Source organism: Candoia aspera, chromosome 3 (genome assembly GCF_035149785.1).
Source record: "Candoia aspera isolate rCanAsp1 chromosome 3, rCanAsp1.hap2, whole genome shotgun sequence".
NCBI lineage: Eukaryota > Metazoa > Chordata > Lepidosauria > Squamata > Boidae > Candoia > Candoia aspera.
Genome location: NC_086155.1, coordinates 29,864,535 through 29,888,620, shown reverse-complemented (window position 1 = coordinate 29,888,620; position 24,086 = coordinate 29,864,535). Strand labels below are relative to the sequence as shown.

The 24,086-nt window shown below is 38.2% G+C and overlaps 2 protein-coding genes across 2 annotated transcripts in view; both read left to right on the top strand.

Moving 5' to 3' along the window:
* ITCH (itchy E3 ubiquitin protein ligase) overlaps window positions 1-3,403 on the top strand; it is a 50,871-nt gene extending 47,468 nt beyond the window's left edge. The window contains exon 23 of the mRNA XM_063297216.1: window positions 817-3,403. Coding sequence (XP_063153286.1) covers window positions 817-916 — 100 coding nt within the window. The 3' untranslated portion in view covers window positions 917-3,403. The remainder of the gene's footprint in view (window positions 1-816) is intronic.
* A 6,720-nt stretch (window positions 3,404-10,123) lies between these two features.
* On the top strand, window positions 10,124-21,390 carry DYNLRB1 (dynein light chain roadblock-type 1). Its single transcript, XM_063297214.1, has 4 exons — window positions 10,124-10,213; window positions 15,423-15,498; window positions 20,133-20,300; window positions 20,946-21,390. Exons 1-4 carry the CDS (start codon window positions 10,211-10,213, stop codon window positions 20,987-20,989), a joined length of 291 nt encoding a protein of 96 aa, XP_063153284.1. The 5' UTR covers window positions 10,124-10,210; the 3' UTR covers window positions 20,990-21,390.
* The last annotated feature ends 2,696 nt before the right edge of the window (window positions 21,391-24,086 follow it).

Genomic DNA, 24,086 nt, shown 5'->3' with positions numbered 1-24,086 from the left:
CTATATTTCCTAAAGAAGACGAAGTTCCTTCATATAATATAGTTCTGAAAATATTGTAGACTTTAAAGTCTATTTATGGAGCACATTTGTATACCACATGCTCCCAGTTTACATGACCAGCCTGTAACAGTTAAAAGCCAATAAATTAGTAATTATTACAGATAAAATGATTATATATGAAATAACATTAGATAGTAATAAAAGCATAGAAAAAGATAACAGAATCATAATAAATAATTTGAAATACATTTCAGCAATAAAAAACTAAAACAAATATGAGGGTGTCAGCAGTGAAAATCTAGCAGCAATTAAAACATGGCTAGTATAGAGGAAAAGATAAAGTATAAAAATATGTTTTAAGGCTTTGCTTAAAAGTTCTTAGTTAAATTATTATTCAGAACATTATGTGCTTTGTAATATTGATATTGCAACCCTTAACAGGACTTTTTTCATTTTAAATTGAAATATTCTTGCTTTCTCCCTCCAGAATGAAATGTTATTTAAATGATATATACCTAGGTTTTGGAGGAGGGAGAGGGAAAATCATGCTGGCTTATGTAAAAGAGTCGATTATATAATATATAGGTAGTTTATATGGTACATAGTTAAGCTCAGGAAATAGACTGAAGTGGCTTAATGCACAAGGTAGACATCTGAATGTACATAGTACTCTTCTGAGCAAGTTGCTGTGATTCAACATCAAGGCATCAAAAAGCCAGAGAAAAATACCTTGTTGAGCTAGATGCTTTTTTTTTTTTTTCTGCATCATTTTTGTTCAAAGATTCAGTGTTAACTAAGTTTGCTGCTTATTTTCAGTTTCAATCGCTTGGATTTGCCACCGTACAAGAGTTATGAACAGCTGAAGGAAAAGTTATTGTTTGCAATTGAAGAAACTGAAGGATTTGGACAAGAGTAACTTTTTATGGGATTTGCACCAGAAGAACATAAATTCATATAGGGTGTGAGTTCTTCACTGCCTCTACTAGTTGCACTTCTTACTATGAACAGGACTTGATCTTGATTTATTTAAACAAATGTTAGTATGTAAGTAAATGGATGTTGCTCTGTCATTTTATTCCTATTTTTTAAATTTCTTCTGAGTCCTTTTCAGGAATCTAAAATGGTAAACTATACATGAAATCTTCCTTGACCAGAGGCTTATTCTGGAGCTGTGTATTGTATCATGTTCATTAACTGGAATGTGTCCTTTCCTTTTTCTTTTTCTTTTTCTAAAACGACTCCTTTCTCTTCCTGTTTTAGTAGCAAAGTCTTGCTGCTGAGGAACTGGGAAGTCCACTGGTAGCTGCAGCATTGCAGCAGTCTTTTTCTAAGAGCACTTGCTTACATTCAGACTCTGGGGGTGCTAAAAGCATTTCCATTGCTTGCATTATGTATTCCTTACCCAATGAGGCGTGACTGTTTCCACTGTCCCAAAGCTTATCCCAAAGTCATCTCTGTTCAGACAGAGTAGAGAGATATTAGAGCTTAATGCGTGCATCCATAGTGTAGCACTTTGATTTATTTTTGCCACTATGACCACATTCCTCAGGTTATTCCTCCATCTGAAGGTGCCTCTTCAAATTTGCAGGATTTTTTACCCATTTTCAACTAGTGCATACTAAGTTTAGTTTTGATGATGGTACTTTAATAGTAAATTTGAAAGATAATTCTTTCAGGTGGAAACAACTGGATTTTCAGTCCTATTTGTAGGTTGAGTTTAAAACTATACAAATGGCCATTAACTGTCAACTCTTCTCCTCCTCTAGATGAGGATATATGGCTTACTATTTCCCAGTAGTGATCTAACCATTGCTACAAAACTGCCTCATGAATATATCTGGACAGGCAGTCCTGTGCATGTGTATTTGTGAGTAAACCTCATTGAACACAGAGAGACTTACTTCTGAATAAACAAACATAGGATTCTGCTGTAAAGAACTGAGGCATAAAAGTTACATTCCTGCGTATTTCCAGATACCATATTAAATAATTCATTAACTCTTTTTAGAGGATGGAAATTGTGCATTGTTATGATTTTGGACTGTTGAGCAGCTCTTATTAACAACTTAGGCAGTACTTGGTTTTAAATCTAATTTGAACTTCAATTATCATTTTTGTAATGTCCATAGAAGCTGATAATAGTAGTTAAACTACACTCCCGGTTTTTTAACAAAAGGACTTGGTTCTTTTGCCCAGCTTTGCTACCTTGCATCTTCTCCTCCAGGTTGCTAAAATTCTGTGATATGCATGCTGCTCTGGAACTCAGTAGAAGAGGTGGTGACATTTTCAAAAATCAGTAATGCATGTTGATAATTATATACTTGTATTGTCCTACTGTGTGAGAAGAGCAGAATCCTTTGAGAACAAGCTAGCAAAGTCAAAGATCAAATGAATTGGCCAGTAAGACAAGTATTACATATCTACCTATCCAGACTCTAAGAAAGAATTAATTCAGGGCTATTGAATGCTTATAGGCTTAACCATTTTTATAACTGACTTGTTTTTTTCAAACTCTCCATTAAAACAATATAAATAGCCACTTTTTCTTCAATTTTTGTTTCTAAGAATTATGAAAACAATTTCGTTTTCCTCCCCTTCAATGTACATTCAAAGGAATATACACCGAATTTTTTCTTACACAAATGACCTACTTCTTCTTGGATGGAGAAAGTCATATGACATGTGAAAGTCATATTCTGGAGTTATATCTATCTATGACACTTACCAGAATACCTGAAGTATATATTAAAAATCTAGATATTGGAGGAGAAAAAGCCTTAGAATTCTTTGTTTGTTTTAATAAGATTTAATTATTGAACATTTACAATACAGAGATGAAATTGTAACAAATAAGTATGGAATATAGTTGATGCTCTACACAATGTTTCATTATTCATCTAGTGATCTAGGAATATTGTTAATGTATAAATATACAAAAGGCTTTCTGCCCTATATTTTTAAAATAAAGGATAGCTCTAATTCAAATAGCTAAAGCCCTAGTTCTATAGGGCATGGCTGTTTAATATTTTTATGGCTCAGATGTTTAGTTCAAGAAAAAGTAAATGCCTGTATATATTTTTGCAGTCTGGGGAAGTCTAGCTTATTCAATATCTTTTAATTTAAATAGCTTTTTTTTTGTCTGTCTTTACTGCTGTATTACAGGGGAAGTGGGGGCTAGATATCCCAAGCACAAGGAAGTATTTTAAGCAGTCAAACTGAAAATATTTAACAAATGGAGTCTTGACCATGAGGTATTTGTTAAAACACTTATTGTAAGCATTGTGCTAGCAATATTTCTAAAATCAGAATGAAAAGTCACTTTTAAGGTCCCTTTGCATTGTAATTTCTAAATTCTGTTCTTATGCCTTATTTTGTTGCAATAATAAAAGTCATTTGAGCAGTTTGCATCTCTCTTCATTGTGGGAACCGGAAGGCTTGTGGAAGCATCATACTGTTGCTGGGTGGAATGGTGGAATTTTTCTGCAAAGCGTAGGATTTGTGTACTATAAACTAATTCAGAAGGATGTGGACAGCAGCAAACAGTTCTTTCACATGAATATCAGAACATAGCAATATGCCCAGAGACATTAGTTGTTAAAATTAATTTAATCTGAATATTTTCTAGGCTTTATATTTCTGGAAAGCTCATGACAAGATACATGAAGTGTATATTTCTGATTTTTACTGGGTGAGATTTAATTATCAATTATTTTCATTGTGATGTTCATCAGATCACATTCACAAATACTCCCAACAGAATTCAAACTGAAGCTGCATTAGATTGAATGCATTTGGTATCTTCAGCTCTTATTGTGAGAAACTTGCACATTTCTTTCCCAGAATCACAGGTGAAATCAGAAGTACTGGATTGCAAAATGCTGTACTGCAAGCCCATTGTTAAATTGTCCTCAAAGTATAAATTCAGATTCTCAGGTAATTGTAACAATAAAAATCTCTCACAGAATCAAACTTGTATAAAAGTATTGAAAAGCTGATAGTCTCATTCCTTGCCTGGTGTGACCTCTCCAAAAAGCTTTAAATAGCAGAATAGGCACCCTCATTAAAACCCAACTGAAAGTATGTACATTTACTAAAGCAGTGTTTTTCAAACTTGGCAACTTTAAGATGTATGGACTTCAACTCCCAGAATTCCCCAGCCAGCACTAATTTTTGTTAAATTTAACAATGCTTTTTCTCTGGCTGAAGCATTGTATAAATCAAGTCAGTGTATTGTATGAACCCAAAAATGGGTTAGTTAAGTAACCAGAAGGCATGTTGCACAAACCCAGCCAATGTGTGAGGCCTGGATAGTCATTCCAAAGCATGGTAATTGTACAGCACAGTTCTCCAGATATAAAATATAACTTAGCAAAGATGGCAAGCAGGAACAGTGGACAAATTTTATATGGGAACGATAGAACAGGCCAAGATGAATCGGTGCTTTTAGCAGTGTCTCTGAGTCACCTTTTGATCAGAAAAGGCTTCCAAACTCACTTTAAAAAGTGAAAATAATAAATAGTAAAATATTTTCTTCTGACTTCAGTTTTAAACACAGATGGACAATGCATTAAATGTAGTTTGGAAGCCAAACAGAAGAACGTATTTCAAAGAGGAGCTAATATTAACCTCTTTGTATAATCAGTTTGCTAGCTTCTCACAAGTTTAAGAGAAATAGAAAGACAGCCTTTAAAGCAAATCTTTATAGGTAGCTTCAGAGAAAAAAAGGTAGTCTTTCTAGCCCAAAACTGTTCAGGTCTTTTTGGTAAGAATTGGCACATTGATTTGTATTTGGAAAGAAACTTCCAACCAGTGTATGTCAGGGTGAAGCAATCCAGAAGCAATGGTTAATGGCATCTGGTTGTCACCCCTAACATGGGTTAAGTAGTATGAGGGAAGTAGATCTTAGACACGTGTATAGATTAACGCTTGTAGCTTTGAGCACTGGGGGAACAAAGGAGGGGGAATGCATTCCACCCTCTGCCGTTAGAAATTGTGTAGAGAAAAGGCTTTATCTCAAGGTTGTGCCTGATACTGTGTAGAATGAAGAGATGCCTGAAAACCAAAGTAAAATATACCAGGCAGTTAATTACCGAACAAAGGAGGGGGGAAGTAGGAGAGTGACTGGAATGTTTTTAAAGAAAGCTTTGGGCGCCAAAAGTTATTCGTGGCAATGAAAGAGCTTGGAATCACATCCTAATAATAAAACTATTCATATATCCTTATGGCATGTATTGAGAGTTGATGCTGTTGGGACTGTAGGACCAAGATCCTCACATATTGCCACGAATACCTTTGGCGCCCAAAGCTTTCTTTAAAAACATTCCAGTCACTCTCCTACTTCCCCCCTCCTTTGTTCTGTAATTAACTGCCTGGTATATTTTACTTTGGTTTTCAGGAATCTCTTCGTGCTACACAGTATCAGGCACAACCTTGAGATAAAGCCTTTTCGCTAAACAATTTCTAACGGCAGAGGGTGGAATGCATTCCCCCTCCTTTGTTCCCCCAGTGCTCAAAGCTACAAGCGTTAATCTATACACGTGTCTAAGATCTACTTCCCTCATACTACTTAACCCATGTTAGGGGTGACATCCAGATGCCATTAACCATTGCTTCTGGATTGCTTCACCCTGACAGTGTACAAGATTGCCCTAACATAGTTGTCAAAGCATGCATCAGAGCACAGTATTTCACACTAGCTGTAATTTCCAAGCACTCTTCAAGGGTGGCCCCTGAACTACACAGCAATAATGTAAATGAATCATAGGTTAGATATGCCTTCTCCAGGAAGGTCTGTTAACTGATTTGCCAACTTAAACTGAAAAAAGTCCCTGACCACAAGAGCACAACTAGATCCAGAAAATGGCTGGATGTTCAGTTAACAAATCAGTTACATCATTCCTGGAGAAGAAAGAGTTTTGCCCTCTCCCATGTTAAATGGTAATCTTATGCATTAACTGCTTTATTGCTTGAGTCTGAAATCAAGGCAGAGAAAACACTTTCCTCCCAAGCCCCCAGAAATAGTCAACCTGAGCTTCTAGTAACTTTAAACATGGTTTCCCTTGATTTACAAACATTTAGAATGATTAAATTTATTTAAAGATAAAGTCTTTAGTACATAATATAACTTTCAGGATTTAAAACAGATATATGATGCTTTAAGCAAAATAGCAGAGCTGAAAACTGGTATTTGATTCATATGGATTGAGAATTACTCAGCTTGAAAATTCCAGGAAAAATATCCATACAGTTAATATGGAGTTATAAAAATCAATACAGTTTTAACCATATACCAAACACTGGAATTTATCACTATATGAAGATTTATTTGTGTGTGTGTGTGTGTTGATTCCTTTGAGTCAGTATTGCCTCCTGGCAACTGCCTGGACTAGTCCCTGCAGTTTTCTTGGCAAGATTTCAGAAGTGGTTTGCCTTTGCCTCCTTCCTAGGGCTGAGAAAGGATGACTGGCCCAAGGTTATTCAGCTGCCTTCCTGCCTATGGCAGGACTAGAACTCACAGTCTCCTGGTTTTCAGCCTAGTGCCTTAGCCACTACACCACACTGGCTTTTGATGAAGAACTATGGATTTACCTAATTTGGGGTGCAGGAAAAAAATTACTCTTTGATTTTTTAAAAATTTATTTTCTATACTGCCTTTATTATTTTTTATAAATAACTCAAGGCAGCAAACTTACCTAATGTTGAAAAGACAGTGTGACCCCAAGTCTGCAAACTTGGATTGAAATGTGTTCATATTTTGTTCCTGAATTGGCTCTTAGCAGTGTAATGGAAAGACTGATCAATGTCACTACATGTGGACAATGGTTTAATGCTATGTTTAAAAACTAGGCTGATGACATACTAATTTTTTAAAATATTTTTTAGCTTTTTTTTCCCTTTTTCCCTTTCTGTATTAATGATAAGAGTAATCACAACTGGAAAAATAAATCTCTTAACTAATGATCTTTTCTAAATGAAGCATCAGTTTTTTAAGCCACATAACTTTCATGGCTTCTTTAGAATATACTGACAGGCAGAAATCATGATACTGTGATGAAATTTACCCTCCAAACTCTGGGTGACTTCTACCTGTCACTTCATGTTGATGATGGAATGCCATAGATACAGTATACCTGGACCTCAGCAAAAGCCTTTTACAGACTGCTTCATGATAGTCCTCTTCATAAAATCATAAAATACAGGCCAGATGACACCATTGTTACATGGAGTCACAGATGCTCACCAACAACCTCACCCCAAAAGTGCTAATTAACTTCAGCTTGGAGGGAAATATCAAATGGAGTGCCACAGGGTTATCTGAGGTCCTGCGCTCCTCAACATTTCTTTTGGTAATTTTGATGACGGAGCTGAGGGGACATTTACAAAATTTGCAGATGACAGAAAGCTGGGAGGAGTGGCTATTTCTTAGGAGAGAGAGTATTCAAAATGACTAAACAAGCTTCAGCAGCGTGCTGAAATGAATAGGATGGAATTTAACTGGGAGAAACATGAAGTTCTGCGTTTGGGTAGGAAAAATGTAAGGCACAAGTATAAAATGGGGAGACAGCTTGGCAATAGTACAGGTGAAAGGGAACTGGTTGTCTGCTTGCCACAAATTAAACATGAGCCAGTGGTGTGATGGAGCTCTAAAAAGGCAAATGCCCTCTTGGGGTGCATTAGCAGGAGCATAGAGTCCAGATCACAGAAAGTAGTTGTTCAACTCCATTTTGCCCTGGTCACTCTATTTGGAATACTGTGTCCAAGTAGTTCTGGGCACCACTGTTCAAAAAGTGACATTCAGAGGAGGGCTACAGATATGGTGATGGATCTGGAAATCAAGCCCTAAGAGAAGTGGTTAAAGGATCTGTGCATGTTTAGTCTACCTAAAAGATGAGTGAAGGGAGATATGAAGTAGAGAGTTTCCTTCACCAGAGATCCTCAAACAGAAGCTGGATGGTCCTGTGTCAGATGCTCTAGTGGATTCTGCATTTAGCAGGGGCTTGGTCTGTTGGAATTATCAGGGGTCAACTCAGCATTGTCTCAGAAGCATAAGGGACTCTTTCTAGTAAACACATCTCTATTGTGCTTGTGGGATGTCACATGGGTCACCTGATTTCCACTTCCTCCTCCTCCTTGGGTTTGGGGATTAACAATCTCCATTTTTACCTCTTGGGCACACCTGCAAGCAGGAGGTGCTGCAGAATACAGCTCTCCTTTTATCTCGCTTGCACACAGACACTTCTATTCCACAATAGAAATGTGTCTACAAAGAACCAGTGATGAATAAGTGCTTTCTACTATGAATCTACTTGTATCCAGATCTACTGAATAAATGTAAGCCACCTTTTTTTTTTCTCTTCATCTAACTACTGTGTGAAGACTGAATTCTTTTCTGAACGTAATTAAGCTTAATGTGCAAGTTTCTCTTTGGTTCATGCTTCTACTTTGCAAGATTGTTGTTAGTGCTTGGAGTTCTTTTATTAACCTTTAAAAACTCCATCATGGTCTAGATCCCTTCTAAGATCTCTTCGAACTCTATAATTCTATAGATGGGAAGTTCTGGACAGATAAAGAGAAGTACTTCACAGAGTCCATAGTTGAACTAAGGGGCTACTGGACATGATGGCTGCTAGTTTCTACATGTTTAAAAGATGATTGAACAAACTTGTGGAAGAAAGATGATTAGCATCTACCAGCCATCATGTCTACATATTACCTCCAGTGTTAACTTGAATCCCAGCTGCTGGGGAGCAGAAGCAGGTGGTGCTTTGATGCTACTTACGTGCTTCTCATAGGCACTAGTTGATCACTGGAGGAACAGAATACTGAAGTTCACAGAACTCTGCTTTGATCCAACATGGCTGTTCTTCTGTTGCTGTCATAGTATGAAGATTTGGACTTTGAAGAGTTTTTGGAAAACTCACTGGGACTCCAATCATTATAAAGCATCTGCCATGAAAATGGGAGCATTTGTCTCTGCTTGGCTCCATAGCGGGCAGAAGGACACTTTCATAGGACAACCATCAGTAATGCATGTCTACTGAACTTTTCACAGTGTTTTTCAATCATGGCAATTTTGCCGGCTAGGGAATTCTGGGAGTTGAAGTCCACACATCTTACAAGTTGCCAAGGTTGAAAAACATTGCTAAAGGGTAGGAGGAAAGAGAAACAAAACATTCAAATCTGACAACATATTTATAGTGCATTGCCAAATGTGTTTCATTAGAAAAGGGATAAGCAATGTTTCCCACCATTTCAAGACTGGGAATACTTAAAAACAGCAGCATAAGCAAAACCTCCAAAACCAGGAAATTGTATTCCTGATCATGTATATAATAAATCTCATTCTCTTTAGATAATCACTGCTGACCATGTTAAGCAGCTTCACCACGTGGGTTTTAAGACTAGTCTCAAATGCTGTTATGTCCCTCTTGAAACCACACCACTTCTGTGAGTGACAGTCTTCTCTGCAATAACACAAGTGTTAAGGAATCTGGGAAAATCTGTGAAGCCTCCATACGTCACCATTTTAAGCATGTTTCAACAGCTTGAAGCAGCGATTTTAAGATGTTCTTTCATTGCTTGTTGAGCTTACTGTTAATTTGTTTTTTATATGGTTTTTTCCCTTTGTTTCTAATTTGTCTTTTATGCAATTTATAGAAATATAAAATCTATACAATACCTTAAGAAAGTATATCTTTCCCTTGACTGACAGAGAGGTGTCCCCATTTTATTTTCTCAACGTTACTAAGAGAAAGCAGCTGCCCCAAAGCCATTCAGCTTCAGCCCGAGACTTTGAACCTGCGTCTTCTTGGCTCTGCTAGCTATACCAAACACCATTGCTACATCTACATATTCTGCGTTTATCGTTCTGCTTTCTCCTCCTTTTATAGCAGCCTTTTCCTATTTAACATCCAGCGTTCCTCGCTAACCCTCAGTTCTGTCTTTGTGCCGACCGTTTCAAACGACGGTCCTAACCCCCCCCCCCGCCTCGTTTGAACCTTTCGATACAAGGCGTGGGCTAGGAAATTATTCTTGATCCCTACCCTTGAGAGCCCGCCTTCTGCCTGCGACGATTGGTTGAATTAGGTCTCGCCCCGAAAAGAGTCTGAGAATGGCGCGCAGGCGCGCAGTGTTGGAGGAACGCGGCTGCGGAATCAGCTGGCGGTACTTGGCTTAAGGAACAGCGTTGAGTTGCTTTCTTTCCTACAACATGGTGAGGAGGAGCGCGCCGCCTTTGCTTTTCCTTTTAAAATTCTGAGAGGGGACGGAGTGACGGGGTGGTTGTCGGTTTGAGACCCGGGAGGAGTCGGGAAGCGGAGCCTTCCGGAGTGCGGTGGGGTGACTAAGGAAGGCTGAAGGAGGGCCCCTCCGGGTAGGGCGCAGCTGACACTTTGTGCCTCGCCGAGCCTTTGGCTTCTAGGGATGCGGCGAGGCGCGTCTTGTCACTGCATCTTTTTTTAAAACAGGGTGTGGTCTCTTCCACGTCTTTTGAAATAGGACGCCTTTTAGCTGGCCTCTTCACTTCTGGCTTGCCTGCACAACACGTTTAACTATGGTTAAGTTAACAATGGTTTTCTCAGCCCAGTTTTCCGGTTTACGCTGTAAATTAAGCACTAGGGCTGGTTTTGCGCAGCGCACGAGGAGATTGAAATGTGGCTGGCTAGTTCGTGATGCACAGTGTCCTGAAGGAGCAGCCGGGATAGGTGCGAGGTAGATGTCTACCTGTCCTGTAGGAACTGGTACCCTGTTTCATGCTCAGTGGTCACCTTTGCTTGATAGCTAAATCACGTGATTGCCCTAATATAAAATGTGGTTGGGGGTGCTTTGTGGTTTTGCAAGTTGGACAAGTCCAGCTGTTGTGTTGTGTGAACCAGGCCATTATGCTGAATCATAATACGGATTGTTTGCTTGGGCCTTACATGCTCTGTTAAGTCAGCAACTGTAATTTGTCACCCCCATTTTAGGTTAAAGATATACTGTGAACTCAGCCATTTGGTATCTTTCCTTTTGGGGGGGGGGTTTCAAACTGGCAGTCTAGTTGTCATAACATTGCAAAGAAATGTGCTTGCTAACAGAGGGTCTAGGCATTAGTGCTAGGCTGTAATGTAGTTTATAAAGCATGGTATTTACTAGCTTAGTAATTTATATAAACCTAATTTGTGTCACCTGCTCATCAAACCGACCCTTTGGTCAGTTGGGTGACCTTTTCTAGCAACTTTTCCGGACTACAGAACCAGTTTACTGAAAAGCAACCTGATCTATATATCGTTTTCCAAGAGTACTCCTACTGTCAGGTGGTCTTAGATCCAGTACAATGTTGACCCTTGTTATCATATATCAATACTTCTAATACTGAACCCAAAACAGAAAAAATAGGGAGTCGCTGGCATGCTTGAGGATACCATAAGGTTTGCAAAACTGGCTCTTTTCAAATATTTATTCGAGAGAATCAAAACTCAAAGAACTTTCAGTGAGAATAAATTGTGCTCAATGTCTATGAAATGGGTGTTTCCAGAGAAACAAGTCCTCACACTACTACTAATCAGAAAGACATCGTGGCACTATTCTGGCTTCCTTTCCTTGATCATTTATTTTTGGAAAGGAAAAAAAAATAGTTGTTGGAAAACACAGGTTCTAATGGAAAACAGTGTCTGCTATAGGCTGTAAAATTCCATGAATTAGGGTAATGACACAATTCAAAAAACAACTTCAGGTAATAAATGTTTTGCTTGTCTGGTTGAACTGAAGCACTCTTTTTAGAAGAAGGATATGTTCCCTGTGTCGTTTTGCCACAAATTTCAGTTGTCCTTTTACATGCTCAAAGTGATCTAAGCCTCTGTGCATGCAGAATCCCAGTCTAGCAAATTTTCTTCCCTTCATCTCTGTGTCCTGGTGCAAGATGAACTGAGTTTTGCCCTCGATTCACCGCTATACTATAGCCTGAAGTAGAGAATAGAAGCAGTAATCTTACAGTGCATTAACAAACAATGTCTTTAGCTGGGTGAATCCTTATTTTAAAAGAGCTTATTTGCTAAATGTATATCCCGCTTTTTCACGTGAATTTATTTCATGTTTTTAGGTGGCATCAATAAAAGCATTGTAAAAATTGTAAGAAAATAAACCAGTTAAAATGTGTTTAATAAAGCTGTTGTGTGCAGGCTTCAAAAATCCTCATGACCACTAGCAGGCGGCAAAGCTGGTGTTTCCCATATGCTGCCATCTTGTGACTATGTGGATATCCCACCAGATGTGGTAGCACTGGCATTTAAAGCACCTCAGAAGAAGGCAGGCAAGCAGGCCAGCCCATATAACAGCCTCAGAAGTCAAACGCTTGCCCAAATACAAACTTCTTCACTTATTGGTGGAAGCACAAGTGAACTAACTTGGTCTCCCTCCACAAGAAGTTCCCAAACATGGGTGTAGTTATGGAAAAGAGTTTGTTTACCATTCTGACTTCTTTAAAGTAGCAGAATAAATAAGCATAATATTTCATTCAGTTGAACCTTGTTTTCCACCGTTGGTTATTAACTAGAGAAATTTGTCTCGCTAATTCTGCATATTATAGTTGCACTGTACTTTTCTTTTTAATGAGAGAACAGAAATTGTAATTTGAAGCTAGAATGAAGTGTGATGTGATTTCTATATTTCTATCAGTAAATACAATTGCTTGAGCTCTTGAACTGTACTGTAGCACATAATTTGCAAAAGAAGTATTCCTCAGAGGGAGCCAGCCATTATCACTTTACAGGGGAAAGGAGGCTTTGGATGTTTCTCTATATGCTCAGATTGTCTACAGAACTCTCTCTTCATTTATAATGGATTTACTTAATTTTCCCAGGATCTGCCTGGTCCTTGCGATTAGTTGTGGTGGCTCCCCCTTATTTGTATATCTAATAAGTGACTAAGAGGCTCCTACAGTTATGCAGACTGCTTAATAGAGGTGTTTTTATCAAAACAAAATTGTCTACTAAATAGAGTAATTTAGGCAATCCCCTGCTCAGTGAAGGAGTCCAAATTAAAGTATCCCCTAGATATGGCTGTTCATCCGCTGACTGAATACATCCAGTAGAGTGGAAAGCATCTCCCTGCTAGGTAGTTGGTTCCCCAATCGAACGTCTCCCTTTGGTTGTTGGGAAGTTTTTCTAATACATTCATTCTGAACTGGCCTTTCTCTAAATTAAATGTATTATTTCCTGTCCTGCACTCTGGAACAACGGCCAACTAGTCTTTTGCCCTTCATGTACTTGAAGAATGCTATAATTCATATTTTTCTTGAGGCTAAACATGCTCTCCTTTGGTAAGTTTCAGTTTCCAGTCCACAGACCAGTAGTGTTGCCCTCTTCTTGTATCTGTTCTGTATCTCAGAATATTTCTAAAAATAAGTTGCCCAAAACCAGATACAGAACTCAAAATGGGTTCTGACCAATTCTGACCAACGCAGAATATAATGGAATTATTACTTTCTGTGATTTTAAAAACTGCTATTGATCTAGCTTAAAAATGCAAGTGCCTTTTTAGCAGTCACATCGTTATACTGACTCTCATCAAGCTTGTGATCAACTACAATTCCACGACTTTCTTCACATGTACTATTACCAAGCCAGGTATCCTGATCCTTTACCTGTACCTGGATGTCTTTTTTTAAATGAAGAACTTTGTCTTAGTTAAATTTTATTCTTTATTTTCAGCTTACTACACTAACGTGAGATAATTTTGAATGTAATTTTTATTTTTCTAAAGTGTTAGCTTTAGAATTTGACAAGCATTTCCTCCATCTCTTCATCAAGGCCATTAACAAAAAAGTTGATGAGTACTAGGCCCAGGACAGGATTTCTCAGGGTTAGAGTTCAGCCAAGCTGTCAATAGTTTCCCTTCGAATCTAGAATATAATCCTTCTGGCCCTGGAAATCTGGACTTCTTCAAAATCAGTAGGTTTCCCTGGCTATGTTTCTACCAAGCCTTGAGCTGCAATCCTGCTTCTTCAACCAGCTCTTTGCAAGTGCCCAGTGGAATATATACCCTCTGAGCCAATATAGGGGTGGAATAGTTTTGCCTTTTCTTTGTTACCTACAGTATTACCCTTTGGTCATTTTTACTAAGCAGCTGGTATGTCATTCTTCATTCTGCAGATGCTTTTTTTTTTTAAATGTTCTTAGCATCCATCCCCAACCTCAGCTCATTCTGAGTTTTCACTTTCCTGTTACTCATTACAGTTTGGGGTTGCCTTTCCTTAGTGACCTGTCCTTCTTTCTGCTTCCTATACTGTATATATCCCTTTTGCTTTTCAAATCTTCCTTAGATTTTTTGTAGTCACATTAGCTTCTTTTGCTGTTCTCCATTTTTTCTTCATTGGAATTATTGGCAGTCATGTTGTTAATATTTCCTTTTTTTCCTTTTTTCTTTTTTAAAGAAATTCTCGTTTACCTTTTCCCATTATCTTATTGTGGAATCATTCTTATCATTGCTCTGAGTTTATTAAGTCTGCTTTCTTGAAGTTCAGTGTATGTGTTTGATTATATTTAGCTTTAACTTCTCTAAATATAAAGAATTAAAAGCATTACATTTTACTTCCCCCAATGCTCTTGCTACTTCTGTTTTGTCTCCTAAGCTGGGTTCTTGGTATTCTCTGAACCTGGTTGTTTTTCTGCAGATGTTTCATTACCAGGCTAGCATCATCAATGCTTGGGAATCTCATGCACTGATGATATTTCCTAGCCTAGTAATGAAACATCTGCAGGAAAACAACCAAGCTCAGAGAACATCAAGAACCTTTGTCTTCTAAGCATAGTTTCATCCCAATAAAGTTTGCTAGACTTCATCTGTGTCAGCATGTCATTGTCACTAAAACCCTGATGCTCCCCACGCTGACTTGCAATTGTGTGTTCAAATCAGCATTTAAATATTTGCACTGCATTTCCAAAGTTGCTTCCTGCAAATACTTTCTCAGATAGAAACTATCCCCATATAGAAGATTGTGTGTGAAAAAACCCTTATAATATGAGAGAAAGGGAAATTGTGGGCAAGCAGAATTTTACCACTATACATACACTATGCAGTGTGAAGCTTTGAAATAAGAAAAGCTACTGGAAACTATATGGGAAACAAATGTCTGACTTCCAAGGGCTTATTTCCAAAGATGGGTGGAAAATTATGGGTTTAAGAAAAGCAGACAGTGATATGGCAGTGCCCAAAATAGCTGTGGTTTTTGCTTAGTGTGTAGAAGTGTCTGTCTGAATCCTTTTAGCCGCCTTCTGGGTCTAAATGCCTTAGTGCAGAATGTTATCCAGAAACAAAATTGCATATTTCAAGATGTGAAATATGTAAAATTGCGTATTTCCGTCCAGAGTCCCTCTTTGGGGGGAGATGGGCGGTAACAATATTTGAACAATAAATAAGTAAATGTGTTGATTTTTTTCCCCCAGGCTGAGGTAGAGGAAACACTGAAGCGAATCCAGAGTCAAAAGGGAGTCCAAGGAATCATCATTGTGAATTCAGAAGGTAGCGTGCCAGTAAAGTTGACGTGAACAAATTTATTTATTTATTCAATTTCTATAGCCAAATGAATGAAATCTGTCCTTTGGTATCACTTAAGCAATGTTGTTTAGGTTAGGAAACACTTGGGCACTCATATGTATTATGACATTGCATGGCTATTAAGGAAGAAGCAAGTCCCATTGAATCGAAAGCCTTGGCAATATTCTGAGATTGTGCTATCTCTGATTATTAATGGAACAGTGTGCATTAAATTAGTATCTTCTTCTAGAACTTGTGATAAACTTTCTGATTTTAATTTATTAAAATTCTTTTATTGTAGCCTTTTGAAACAAAGCCGCCTCAATACAGTGTACAAAGTAGCATTTTAAAACCAGTGAGGTATACAAATCCAAGTTATAAAAGCAGCACAACTTAAAATAACAACTACAGTAAACTGTAAAATAAGGTGGGCATCTGTTAGTTCAAAAGCATATAAGCCAAATAAATTGTTATTTGGTTAAGATAGACAGCCAAATAGATTTGCTTAATAAATAACATTTATTTAGGTTTATTAATTAAGCAATTTATTAATATTTATTAAGCAAGCAATCTGGAACATCTGGTTCTTCAAGATCTGTTTAAAATAGCCAATAAGTAATAAGTACGCCCTTTGTAGAACATTCGCAAGGTCGATTCTTAATTCTTAATTCTATAGCCCTTTCCCTGAAAACTTTCTATTCTATGGCCTATAAGGTTCTACTAGGATTTTGCAATCTTGGATTTACAGGGTGCAATGTGATGACTGGCAGTAAAACCAGTAGATCCCTTAAATAGCTCCCTAAATTACTGTAACTTCAATTCCAAGGAACAAAAAAAATACAAAGATAGGGTGCCTACCACAGGGTATACAACAATGGATTTCCTTCATTGTATGATCTTGTGCTCCATCCCTACCCGCCCCAGCTATAAACTTATATATGGCTGTATGCTGTCCTCATGGAGCTTGCAGAAGCATTTCCAGTTTAGGAAGAGAGTTAAACATCCTTTCTCCCTCTGCAATAAGTCTACAATGGATTGCAATGTACTGTTTGGCCTTCATTGTTAATTTAATGAGGCAGATGTGTCTATCCAACTTTAGTGAAGAGATGCATACTGAATCTGAAATGAAAGATCTGCATATATGCTTGCTATACACCAGTTCTTTTATAACAGTAATAGCCACAGGTGATTTAAGGTATTACTTCTGACTTTTTCAGATACAACTTGTATAACATACTGTATAATTTTTTTTCATTTTTTTAAGGATAGGTTTATTTTATGGCTGGAAGGTTGAAGCTGAGAGAGAAAACATCTCCAGGCACTCATTTAGTCTAAGCTGAGCATGTTAGCCAATGTGTTGCAAAAGGACCATTGTCCGCTAGTTTTAGAATGCTATCATGTTTGTGAAACTGGAGTATATGTTTGTTTATTTCAATTTTTATGGCCATTGATCTCAACCTTGGGACTCTGGATGGTGAACAGCAGTTAAGAACATAAAATAATATCACAATAAATACAAATCAACAGCCAAAGTAAAGACCATCACAACCATCCCATTGATTCTATAACATTTTCTGACACACACACCGCCTCCAGTCTCTGTTACTTATATTCAGCTAATTGTATAGTCAAGTGCTGCAGCTCATTTATTCTGTGTTTATAATACAAGTTTTAGGCCAGATCATGTTGCTGTGATCTTAAACATGGTATAGCCTTACTTGGAAAGTAATAGACATTGATTGTATCTCTGGAACAATTAATGGCGTACAGCTTTTAACCACAAGAATCCTCTATCTCAAGGCTCTGGAGAGGCAAAAAATAAAAATATTAGCTTCTTTTGGACAAAAAATAAAAGCATGATGCTATATGGCATTGTTCAGCATAGAATTCAAATGTTGCATCCCTTCTCCTAGTACACTTTATATATCAGATGATCCATGCACTTAAAAAATCTGTAAGGTCAAGTATGAGCAACATCATCACTGTAACATTTCTTGAGAAATGACTGGCCAAGTCTCCTACTTTGCTTGTGGGCTTTCCTCAGAGGTTGGTGGAATTATTTTTCATGCTATAGGATGAAACTGGGTGGGGCATGGTTTGTAAACTCTCTTGTACACTGAACTATAAAACAGGAATTTCTGTGTTAGATTAAGTAGTCATCAGAAAGTTTTCTGAAACGTATGTGTAGTCAATAGTCAACCCCTCTATATTTTATTGTACACACACCATGCATTTACAGTGTCACTCCAAATATTTGGTTCTGTTTCAAGTTATCTGTTGGCTCATTTGTATTCCCCTAATGATTTAATGAATTAACATAGAAAAGCAAAGCAAATCCTTCTACATTTACTTATTATATGGACTATTTATGCATAGGAAGATGCCGTTAGCAATATTCAAGAAAAACTATTTGCACGTATAGCCCAGTTCAGTGTTTATTTGCATATAGTGAAACTCCATTAAGTCCACTGATATTCTTTTCCCAAGTAAGTATACATACAAAGGGCTCTATACTTATATAAGAAATAGAACACTCTTAAAATTTTATCCCCTTGAATGATATCTGATAAACATTTCTAAATTACATTGTCCTGTTCAGACCATGCACGAAACCAGTTCTCAATAAAACTCTTTATTAAGAACTATTTACAATCAGTAAGTCCTTGGAATAAGGAGACTGGAGTAATCAAGGCTAGACAATGTAGCAAGGCAGCACTAGGTATTCTCTGGGAGTGAGACTAGATCCAATTGGAACACAAGGACTAGAGACAGCAGATCTCAAACCGGAATAAACCTGGAACAACACGACATGGGATGGCTGGCTCAATGGATCTGAATGCAAGGCTACGATCAGCAAACTGAAATACGCGGAATCTCAGGCACAGGACTCAAACTCAGAGCAAGGCTGGACTCGGCTGGAACCACCGGACTGGACTGGATCTCTGAAGATGAGTTGGAGCGAGACTTGGAATTTACCACTGGGCTAAACTTGGCTGGGAGCCCTGGACTGGGCTGGATTCTCTGGGCAAGAGACTCGAAGGAAGGCTTGGAACTCGGGATTTGACTCGACTTGGCTGGAAACCCCGGACTAGGCTGGATTTGCTGGGCAGGAGACTTGGAGCAAGGCTTGGAACTTGGAACTAGGCTGGGTTTGGCTGGAAGCACCGTGTGTGCCACAGACTCAGATCCTGAGCAAGGCGAGCAACAACCCCTGAAATTCGCAGGGGTCTGCGAAGAGCAGTTGTAGTAAACTGCTGACAGGCGGCAGCGCGAAAAACCCTTGGCTCAGTTGAGCTGCTGAGAGCAACGCAAGCTCTCGAAGCTGGAGGCAAGGTGCTGGCTGCTGGGCTCAGGCGATGCTGGTTCCTCAAGTGCAGCAGGCGTGAAGATCCCTTCCTCAGAATTCAAGTCTGACACTGCTGCTTCTTCAGCCGCAGACACCGCTTCTGATGTCGGTAGGGAATCTTCTTCTGGAGCTGCAGGTCCTGAGGAGCGGTTGTCTCCGGCAGCACGCTGTCTGCGCTGCTGTCTTTTATCCCGTTCCTTGGCATGCCTAGAGTCTCCTGCAGCCAATCGGGGGGCCTTTTCCTTCGCGTGCTTTTCAGCGCGTTTCTGGCGTGTGCTGATTGGCATATTCAAATCCCCCTCTGGATCCCAGCCAGTCAGCATCGTGGATTCTTCCCGCTCTGCTGAGTCGTGCTGGAGCTTCGTTTCTCCAACTCCAGCACATAAGTTTCTAATTCCTCCTCTTGCTTGGAAAGTGAAACTAATTCCGAGCCAGAGGCAGGCCTGGTCCTGACATACATAACACATTAGGCTTTATTATACCAGCATCAATCCACGTCCTTTTAAAAAAATTTAACACATTATCCTATTTAAACTGGCCTGTGAGAAGGCCTGATTTTTTTTATGTTTTGGGGAAAACTTTAATTTATAGAGCTAGTAAATATCTCTTTGCTCAAACTTTATGAAAATATTTTAATGTTTATGATAATTCCACTAAAATATTGTAATAAATAGAAATGCATTTTTACAAAGATATGCAAATAATAAATCCCAGCATATACTGTATGCGTGTATGTAGAGAGAGAGCATGTGTACTATGTACATAGTGGTGAGAGAAAGTTTGTGAATCCTTTAGAGTTATCTGTAATTCTGCAGTACTATGACTTACAAAGTGATCAGAGTGATCTAAATCTTACTAATATATGAAGAGATTCTGGTTAAACAAATAGCACTAAAAACAGTGCAGTGTGTCATGTCTTACATCCTTGGATGTAAGCTGCCCAGAGTCATCTGGGAGTCGGGCAGCCTCCAAATCTAATCAAACAAATTAAAAAAACACATCTGGGTGGCCACCTTTGCTGTCTGCTCTTCATGACACAGGATGATGGAAGCGAATCATGCCTCAATTAAAAGAGATCTTTGTGATCCTCAGAGAAAATGTTGAGCTCATTAGGCTGGAAGGAGCTATAAAACTGTTGCCACAGTCAGGCAGATAGTGTGGAAATGGGGAAAATGCAACACCATTGTTTCTTGTTTCAGGAATGCTCATCCAATGAAAATCACCCCACCATGTCTTATCTAATTAATCCAGAGAATCCTTTTGCACTCTGCAGGTATTCCCATCAAAAGCACCATGGACAACTCCTCCACAGTACAGTATGCAGGCTCAATGCACAATTTAATAACGAAGGCAAGGGGCACTGTGCGAGACATTGATCCCCAGAATGATCTCACGTTCCTGCGGATTCGCTCCAAGAAAAATGAGATCATGGTTGCACCAGGTAAAACTAAAAGGGAAATGAAGCTCTTTCTGAGCATCTGATAGAGTTGTCTCTAAATATAACAGCAATAGGCAATCTATCTCTGTACCACAGTTTTTTATTCAAAAGATACAGATAAGAATGGGTTCTAAATTATCTTTCCAGATATAGGCCAAGCCTAACTATGCTTCATTTCAGAAAACAGTGATGCAGTAGATGGCTTTTGGCCTGATCTATTTTGACAATTCTAATGTTTGTAATATTTGAGTGAATGTCCTATGCAATTTATTGACTTTACATGTTTCTTTCTGTTCAGTCTTTTCTTGTGTCTTTATTTCTTTGGCTTACTATATCTTGCTCCCTTTCTGCACTTGGTATATCTGTGCTTCCAAAAAGGAAACAGCATGAGGAATATCTATGTATATACAAACTGTTTTGTCCAATATTTTTTTCCAACTAGTATATTTGCAAAACCTTATGAAGAAGGCCTTTTCTGCATGTGCCACTAACCAAGTTTCATTTTAACTGATAATGCCAGGAAGGCAGCTAATATTTTCTGCCTATAAAGCATGTGATATAATGTTCCATGCCATGACACAGAAGAGATATTTATGAGTTAACGTTAACAACCAAAAATTGAAAAATAACTGCTTTATATTTTTGCAGATAAGGACTATTTCCTGATTGTCATTCAGAATCCAACAGAATGAAAACTTCCCCAACTGGCCTACATTCCTTCTACTTAAGTGTTTATTTTTATTTAATATCTTTCAAAAGCTGATGGTAATTAATTTTTTTCCATGATAATGTCTGAGAGAAATATTCCTTTCTTAAAATATTAAAGATTCAAGGAGTCTATTCAAATGACTCAAGTGTTATTCCATGGAGAAGACAAAACATTAAATCAAAAAGATTAAAGAGTCAAAGATGGATAGGTTTCTGTAGCAGGTATATAACTAAATAACTTTGTCCAAAGTACTTGTAATAACTATAAGTCAGTCTTCCCTTTTGTTTTCATTTTATTTTGCACTTGTTTCTTTTGAAACAAATTAAAATAATCAAGGAAACCTCTGTGTGTTGATTTCAATAAAGATTTCTCATGCTTTTGGAAGTATTTTTCTCCTTGAATTTAATGCTATTGCAGTATTCCTCTGAAAAGCAATCTATTTATAGTACTTGGTGCAGCCTTTCAATCACACCCTTCCATTATTGCTTCCTGTTGTCAGTGGATATGGAAGACAATTTGTTGGTCATTAAGTCGTCTACTATAAAGTGAAGAAATCCTCTCTGTGCAAGATGTACATGCAAACACAAACACAAAATATAAGTGCCATGAAACTATAATAGTGCATTCTAGTAGGAAAGGGAACTCTAATCTGTTAGTCCCCAGATTGGGGGCAGGGAGGGAAACCCCTCTAAGTTATATATTTAGGAAGTTTGGTTTACTACAGTTGGACATTTTGGCTGGGCTATTCATCCAAAGATGAATAGCCCAGCCAAAAATCAAAATATGAGCTACATTCAAGATATGTGAGCAGTCGTCTTGCTTTATTTTCTATTCTACACTCCCCGGTCTGTGCCAGAGGGCAGCCTCAAGCCTCGAGATCATAGGAGGAATCTACTTAATATGTCCCCTATTAAAATTTGCAAACTCTTGACTTTTTAAAACATGGCCATAGCAAGCTTATTCAGTCTAATTACTGTTGTTAAAAATACGAAGTTCAAAGGAAGCTTTTTCCACAAGAGATGCATGATGCATGCATTTGTAATACAAAATAGCTTCAACTATATATTTTATGACTGTCGATTAGGCATGAATATTGTGCCTACAATCCAATCAGACCAAACCAATATTTAATAATAAAAGGGGGCAGGTTTAGACTTAAGGTGGTTTCATTTTCACTCATGTTTGATAAACCCACAGCTGATATTTTAATGCAAACTGAAGGTCCAGAGCTGCCTATGTTCTCTAAAAGTTGTAATTTTTAATGCCACAAGGCAAAACTCTGAAATCCATGATTCAAGACTAGCCATATTAATGATATTTGAACTAAATCGAAATGGAAGTGAAATTACATTTAATTAAGTGCAGCCTTAGCAATCTACCAAAAAGCAGTGTGGCTCTTAGCCTGAAAGCAGGTACTTGTCTTTCCAGATTTATCCTGCAATCAGTGATGATGCTGTGCAATAGCTAGGTGGCTCCCTCCTCAAACAAGAGGCCGGCCAGCTTCCTAATTTCAGACAGACTAGCAAAGCTCATCCTCTAATTTTGCCAGCAGTTGCTAGCAGTAGGGAAAGTCAAGTCTCCTTCAAGTCAAGCTTAACTCCTGGTGACTTCATGGACTTAATTTTCTTGGCAAAAGTTCTTAAATGATTTGTCACTGATGCCTTTTACAATGTTTTTCAAATGTCCAGTCTAGTCTACAGTCTGGGTGTTTCCTAGAGAACTCCCATAGAAATAATCACCAGACCAGCCTTGCTTAGGTTCTGACCTGCTTACTAGGAAAAGACAGCCTTGATAACTTGAGCTGCTCATAACTTTGCCAAATCAACAACTGCTTTTTCCAAGAAGCCTGATTATCTTCCTGGAATATATTTTTTATTAATCATATTTTTATCACCTTTCATCTCCCTCATATGGGGGACTCTGGGCGGTTCACAATATAACAGTTTAAAATTAATAAAATAATATTAATCTACAAATATCTATATCAATACATAAATATAAAATGTAATGAGATCCAAGTAATGGGAGATCTAATACCACCCAGAGGGGAGCAAGATCGACCTCAGCAGGACTAGGGAGCCAACCAACCCCAAGAGTGCCTCTTCCTCTCCCCAATCCAGGCATGGTGACAAAGCCAGGTCTTCAATCGTTTCCTGAAGTCCAAAAGAGAGGAGGCTAGCCTCACTTCCGTGGGAAGAGTGTTCCAAAGGGCGGGAGCTGCTGCAGAGATATATGTGCTGTTGGATTGACTATTGAAAAGGCAGAAGGAATCTTAGCTTTTATAAGCAAGCAGAAAACTAATTATATAAGGCAGTTGAAAGGCCTACACGTTTCAAGTTGTTACAATGGTAGATGGTGTTGGTAGATGTTTATAGGAATCTTCTTTGCTAAAGATTAATGTTTAATTTCTAAGCTATAAAGTGTTCTTGGCATAGTTAGCCTAACCTACCTCAGATTGTTCTGAGTAGCATTCCCAGTAGCTAGGGGCTATAAACACACAAAGTACATGTGAGAAGCTTCTCTGCAATTCCTTCTCATCCAGAAGCCTGAGCCTGGGGTTCCACTTTGTCTTCTAATTGCAAATACAAAGAATTATTCCTCAGTATTCTGTGACTAGAATATTCTGCCCATGCTACATGACATTTCCTGGAAGCCCGGGGGCGGGGGGCGGACTACATGGATAGATATTTACCTATCAGTGCAGAAACAAGATGAAGGCTTTTGGGTTCTTCCAAGCATGACTCGGAAGGTCATTTTGGATTTAACTCAGCAAATCCGCAGCATTTTCAGTTAATCATAACAGTCTAATCATCAAATGCATGTGATCCACCAAAGCTTATAGTGTAGTAAGTATGTTAATTTTTAAGATGATGCTTTTGCTGCCATTGACCAGCTTTTCCAGTTTTGCTGCAATTGAGTAACACCATACTGAAAGCTGTTTTGGGATTTGTTCAAAGAGAATAATTATAATACATTTAATTAATAGTAATTTATTATAATTAATCATTCTCTTTGATTTATTTGATTTAACAAATAATGTCCTTTCTGGGATCACTTCTAGATGAACTCCTGGCAATGCT